The sequence below is a fragment of the Caenorhabditis remanei genome, chromosome II (assembly GCF_010183535.1).
Source record: "Caenorhabditis remanei strain PX506 chromosome II, whole genome shotgun sequence".
In the NCBI taxonomy this organism is placed as follows: Eukaryota; Metazoa; Nematoda; class Chromadorea; order Rhabditida; family Rhabditidae; genus Caenorhabditis; species Caenorhabditis remanei.
In genome coordinates, this window is record NC_071329.1 from 19,004,842 (window position 1) to 19,010,841 (window position 6,000).

Below are 6,000 nucleotides of genomic sequence, written 5' to 3' on the forward strand. Positions count from 1 at the left end.
TTCAGAAAAACGGAAGAGACCAGGAGACCCAGAGTATTATACAATATACCATTTGCATATTAACATAGATATGATATCTGCGTCTCTTCGCCATCTCCTTTATTGATATGCAAATTGATGATGTGGAAATCATACATATCTGGGTCTCTCTCTTTCTCTCCATTTATCTTTCCTGCTGGAAACCAATCAGTTTCTTTCCTCCGGCTTCATGACCATGTGTGTAGCGGTCTCCCCTTTATTTATTTATTGATGATTTTGTTTGAATCCAAAATATTATTCATGTAATCATCATTTGGTATCTTCTTCACCAGAGCACTAGAGGTGAGTGAAACGACCTAAAAAAAGAAAACTTTGTAAACTCTAGAGGCTTTCATCGATCTCAACTGCAGTATTTCGTGTGCAATTTTGTGTGGAATTGTGTCGTTGGTCAACATCAAAGGACAATTGGAGTTTTCGAGAAGCTCTTCACCATAGAATTGGTTGTCACTGTATTCGTGTGTGCTGATTGTGTGGAAGATCGTGCTACCCTTGGCAATGCCGGTTCCCCGTCAACTCCTGCTCCGTCGATGTCAAAGACGCCGACAAAAGAACAAACCTGATAATTCTCTCTCTCTTTCCCGAGTGTCAGGATCTTAGATCATGAATGAATTCCAACAAAAGAGAGTCAAAAAGCTGACTTTTTCTAGAGCCCTTTTATTGTATTTTTATTGTTATGATAATCACCGAGATTTTTCAAATGATTTTCGATCACTTGATCTGTTGGGAAAATTATCATATGGTAATTTTCCATAAGAATTCATTAGAACAAACTCATATATGTTAATGAAGCTCTATTTAACCAGGGGAAATATTGTATTTGGAAGCGTTTTCAATCATTTTCTAATAATACATTTGGTTCTTCTGATAATCGTCTTATTTTCTACGTTTCTTATTCTTGCCGGTGGAGCAGTCTTGTTGTTTTATCCCGCTGCCATTGAGACAGCTTACTGTTGGATTCTGTGTTGAATTTTACTATTGTATCCAGTGTTGGATTTAACTATTGGTGACCCAGGCACTCTTATTCTTATTCTTCAATAAACTATCACGCTGAAAACAAAGTATTCGTCTTCTTTTTTTCCAGAAAAAACGAAAACAAATTAACAGAGTGCCACCAAAATGCCGTCAAAAAATCGAGTCTGGGGCGCCTTCCACGCGTTTCTGTCAAAATCACCAAAAACCGAGTCTGGGGCGCCTCCGACGCGTTTTTCTCGTTAAAACTGTAAAAAACGAGTCTGGGGCCCCTCTGACGCGTTTTACTCGTAAAAATCACCAAAAATTGTGTCTAGGGCGCCTCCAACGCGTTTTTCTCGCCAAAATCACCAAAAATTGTGTCTAGGGTGCCTCCGACGCGTTGTTTCTCATTAAAATCGCCAAACACTGAGACTGGGGCGCCTTGGGCGCATTTTTTCTCGTTAAAATCGTCAAAAATCGAATCTGGGGCACCTCCGACGCGTTTTTCTCGTTAAATTGTAAAAGATCGAGTCTGGGGCGCCTTGGACGCGTTTCTCTCGTCAAAATCGCTAAAAATCGAGTTTGGGGCGCCGTTGAAGCTTTTACAACTTTAAATGTCATATTTCAAGTAGTTGGGGCACTTTGGACGCGTTTTTTCTCGTTAAAATCGTCAAAAACCAAGGCCGGGGCGCTTTCGACGCCTTTTTTTCTTGACAAAATCGCCAAAAATTGTGTCAAGGGCGCCTCCGACGCGTTTTTTAATCGGTTAAATATGAAAATATACAAATATATGGCTAAAAACTTTGTAAACATCGATTGCGGATGAAATCGCGCCGCTTGCAGTTTAAGCTCAGCCCACAACTCCCTGCCGCACTTGCGTTCCAGCCCGCGAAATATTTCTGGAAAATCCTTTGCCAAACTTTATTTTTTTCACCATAAATATTGCGAAACGACCGGAATATCGGAGTGTCGTTTGTAAATTGCAATGAACAACTTGCGCTCCATCGCTCTTGCTAATATTAAAATGTACATTATTTTTGCTATTTTTCTTGTGTTCTATCGTTTTTTGTGATTTTTCTATGAAATTTTTTGTTTAATTTACAGATATTTGGGTAAAAAGCGAAATGGAGGGACCGACAAGCAAACCGCTGTCCTATGATGCCTTGAAATCGGTGATCAAGTCGATGAGCGTCGAAACAAGGTACTTTTTGCTTATTTTTCATAATTATCAAGACAAAATTTAGAGAAAATAAGCAAAAAATTTTATTTGTGAAATTTTTTCTCGTTTTTAAGTATTTTTTAATGTTTTTCACTGTTAAATGTGCAGAAATTACAAATTTGAATTAATTTTGAGCAAAATCTTGAAAAAAAAATCAATAAAATTGCCTTTTTTACGCTGAAAAAAGAAAAATTGGAAAATTTATTGAATTTCCAAAAAATGTGTTTCAAAGCGACGAATTTCAACAAATTTTTATTCAAAAAAATCGATAAAAGCGAGTTTTTCTGCTTTAAAAACGTTAAATATCGCGTCTAATAGTTATTTTAATGAAATATCCGGCTGGCAACTCTATTTTTCACTCAATAATCGCTCAGAGCCAGTTTGCTCTCAATTTCCCTTCGAAAAACTGAAAATTACCGGAAATTGACCTAAATAACACGGAAAATGCATTAATTTGAAAAGAAAATATCTATCGCAGTGAAATTCAGCTGAAAATTAACTTATGAACCTGAAAGAACTGGGAGAATTCGATATTTGGTACTGGTACCGTAGTTTTCATTTAAAAAAAACTAAAAACGATAAAATTTCAGCCAATATCAAAAAGAAAACTAAAAACAATTCAAGCCACGCCCACGATAGCGCACGCTTCCAAATTTCAATTATCTAATTTCAAAAACTTGTGAAACTTTTTTTCTGCATTTTTTTTTCAAATTAACACACTCGGTTTGAGTTTTTTCATTGAGTTTTGTCACGGAGTCCGCGGCTGATTACTGTAATTAAACGCGCTCCACTAGTCTTGAAGGCAAATTCAAATTTAATTTTTTCGATTCGACGTTTCGTTGTGGTATTTGATATTTAAACTTAATCGACCACTTTTTTAGCCGATTTATGTCAGTTTTTCGGCATTTTTGGTCAATTTTTCGACTGCCGCGCATCTTTTCAAGAATAATTCCTCTAAAAAATGGTTAACATTTTTATATAGCAAATTTTGGCCGATTTCAACGGAGCCCGGTAGATTTTAGTTACTCACTTCCAGACAAAGTGCCAAATTAATACATTTCGAATCTAAAAAAACCGGTTTTTTTTTTCATTTTTTCATTTTCCGCCGATTATTTCTAAAAGTTCGAGGACTTTTCAGACACGAGCTGCACACATATCTGCCGAGCCTCCGTGTCACCAATTCCCTTCTTCCATATGCGATGAAACGTGTGAGAATCATGCGAAAGGAAGTGTCAATCAACGATATGAGCTGGTCTTTCGGCTTCCGCTCAGAAAAATCAGACCCAAATCAGACGACTGTCTCATTTTACGATAGAATTTCTGTCAAGCGTACTCCAAATTTTCCAGTGAAAAAATCGCTTGAGACGGCAGTTGAGCAATGTTTCAATGTCTACTGCAAAGATGGTTCCATCATCCAAGACCTGGATTTATGCCGTGTTCCCAAATTCTTGTGTGAGAGGGATGGAGGTTTGAAACTGAGCATCTCAAGATTCCAAACATATGGTGTCAATGTCGACGATATCGATTATTTCATTCGATTCATGGATTTGGACAAGTTGGAACGTGTTCATCTTACAATCAGCAGGGAAAGAGATGCACCTTCTGAAAAGGAGTTTGGAATGTTGGAAAAACCAGTGGTAAGGGAGGCTCCAAAGAAGTGGTCACTTGACTGGGGATGAAATTGGTTTTACTGAGGAACAGAAAGCAATAAGGTATTCTACATACAGTATCGCTGAAAATATGTTCATATTTGACTGTTTTCCGTGAAAAATGACCAACGTTAACAGTGCATTTTGGTGTCACTTCCTTGTTTAACAAGTTATATTTTGTATGAACTGAACAGGGCAAAAATAGTGTTAAAGTTGGTCATTTTCCACAAAAAATAGGCAAGGTTGATAATCTTTTGAGCGGTATATGCATCTTTAGTCATTTCCAGTGCTGAAATTGTTTTTTTCTCGGGGATTCCGAATCAGTCTGCTGAAAGAAGAACAAAGGTCACACAATCTGTGTGATTCTTATGAGGAACCACGCATTCCCTTACAACATACATTTTTGCTCAAGTTTTCGGATTTTCTCAGGCAAATTTTTGGCGGAAGGTGTGGGGCTGAAGGCGTGAGAGAGGCACGTTTTTGATGTCTCAGTTTTCTCTTATGGGGTTATTCACCTTCGGAAAAAAAAACGTTTTTTTTTTTCATCGATTCATTTGCCGCAAAAAACGGAAAAAAAACAGTTTTTTCCGGTAAATTAATCGATGGAAAAAACGTTTTTTCCGGAGGTGAATAAACCCATTAGGCTTAGGTTTCTTAGAAATTTGGAAAAAAGAAAAAAACGGGTTCATCTTTTTTTCAATTTTTTTCCCAATTACTAAGAAACCTAAGCCTAAGAGAAAGCTGAGGCAACAAAAAAAGTGCCTCTCCGACGACTTCAGCGCCACACCTTCGGCCAAAAATTTGCCTAAAAATCCGAAAATTTGAGCAAAAAATGTACTTGACTCATCGTGTATGTGTTTTTTTTCAGTTCATCAACTGCAAGGAGCTCTATTTGAAAATTAATATCCATCGAGAATTACCTATCAATTACTTCTTCGACCTCAGAAATGAAACCCTGGTATTGGAACACGATAGGCTCTGTGTTAATGATCTCCAGAAGTTGATTGAGGTGAATACATAAAACTTTAAAAACTATTTAACTCACAATCAAATTAAATTTCAGAACTGGAAGACATCCGACCGACCAATCGGCACCACTTTCTGTTTCGTGTCATATGATGGTGATGTACCTATCACAAAAATGTTGAATCGCTTGAAACTCCAATACCATTTTCCAGTTTATGTTTCATGTGACTCAACAGAACAAATAAAAGGAATCGGTATGAAGATGGACGAGCATAGAAACTTGGTCTTGTATCTTGGTAAACATCAAATCCGTACAAAGACCTTTTCTGCACTGAAAATGGAAGTGATGGAGAGAGGATTGGAGGAGAAGAATGAGATTACCAGGCCATGTACTTCTGCATAATTCGCGTTTTGTTTTCCTTTGCAGTTAATCAAAGTTTAAAAAAAAAGTTTTAAATAGTTGTAAAAAAAGGAAACTAACAGGGTTTCTTGATCGCAAATGATATAAATACTCAATTTTATCATCTGAAAGACACTGACGCGTCGTAGGCGTTGTAGAAAAACTTTAGATATAATACTTTTAAATTTTTTAAAGACTTGCGTACTTCGGACATGCAAACATTGATGAATTTCAAAATTTAAAGTCTTCTGGCGGCAAAATACAGTGATTTTGGTCTGAAGTGCTTAGAGGACGGTTTATATCGAAAAACTTAAACGAAAATAGCAAAAATTGATAAAAAAAATTGACAAAAATCTGCAAGAATCAGCAGCAAAAAGGCTGGAATTATCCCAAAAACGCCACTGGCGCACCTTTAACGCGTATTGATTCAGTCTGTATTCTTGTTTGTCCGGATACCTATTCGAGTGTCTAGATGTGTGGATTTATGCACCCAGACTTGTCTCGGGTGTAGAAGACATGTTTTAAACTTTGATTTTTAAAAACATAGACAGTTTTTTTTGTTGAAAAAAGTCGATTTCGACTTAAAATTAAACATTCAATCAAAAAGTGAACATGTAAACACTTTTACTCTGAACATTTTTAAAAAATTCAAAAAATGAGTATCCAGTTTTTACTCCAACAATCGAATTCTATTTTAGAGATTTGGAGCGATTTTGAGCTTTTTCAAATTTATTTTAAGCTATTTTATGCAATTTCGAAGAGTTTTCAGACATTTT

The 6,000-nt window shown here is 36.5% G+C and overlaps 1 protein-coding gene across 1 annotated transcript; it reads left to right on the top strand.

Moving 5' to 3' along the window:
* Window positions 1-2,114: 2,114 nt before the first annotated feature.
* GCK72_007966 (uncharacterized protein) lies at window positions 2,115-5,227 on the top strand (the record flags this gene model as incomplete). Its single annotated transcript, XM_053726565.1, has 4 exons — window positions 2,115-2,191; window positions 3,348-3,846; window positions 4,727-4,867; window positions 4,922-5,227. 4 exons carry the CDS (start codon window positions 2,115-2,117, stop codon window positions 5,225-5,227), a joined length of 1,023 nt encoding a protein of 340 aa, XP_053590759.1.
* Between the last annotated feature and the right edge of the window lie 773 nt (window positions 5,228-6,000).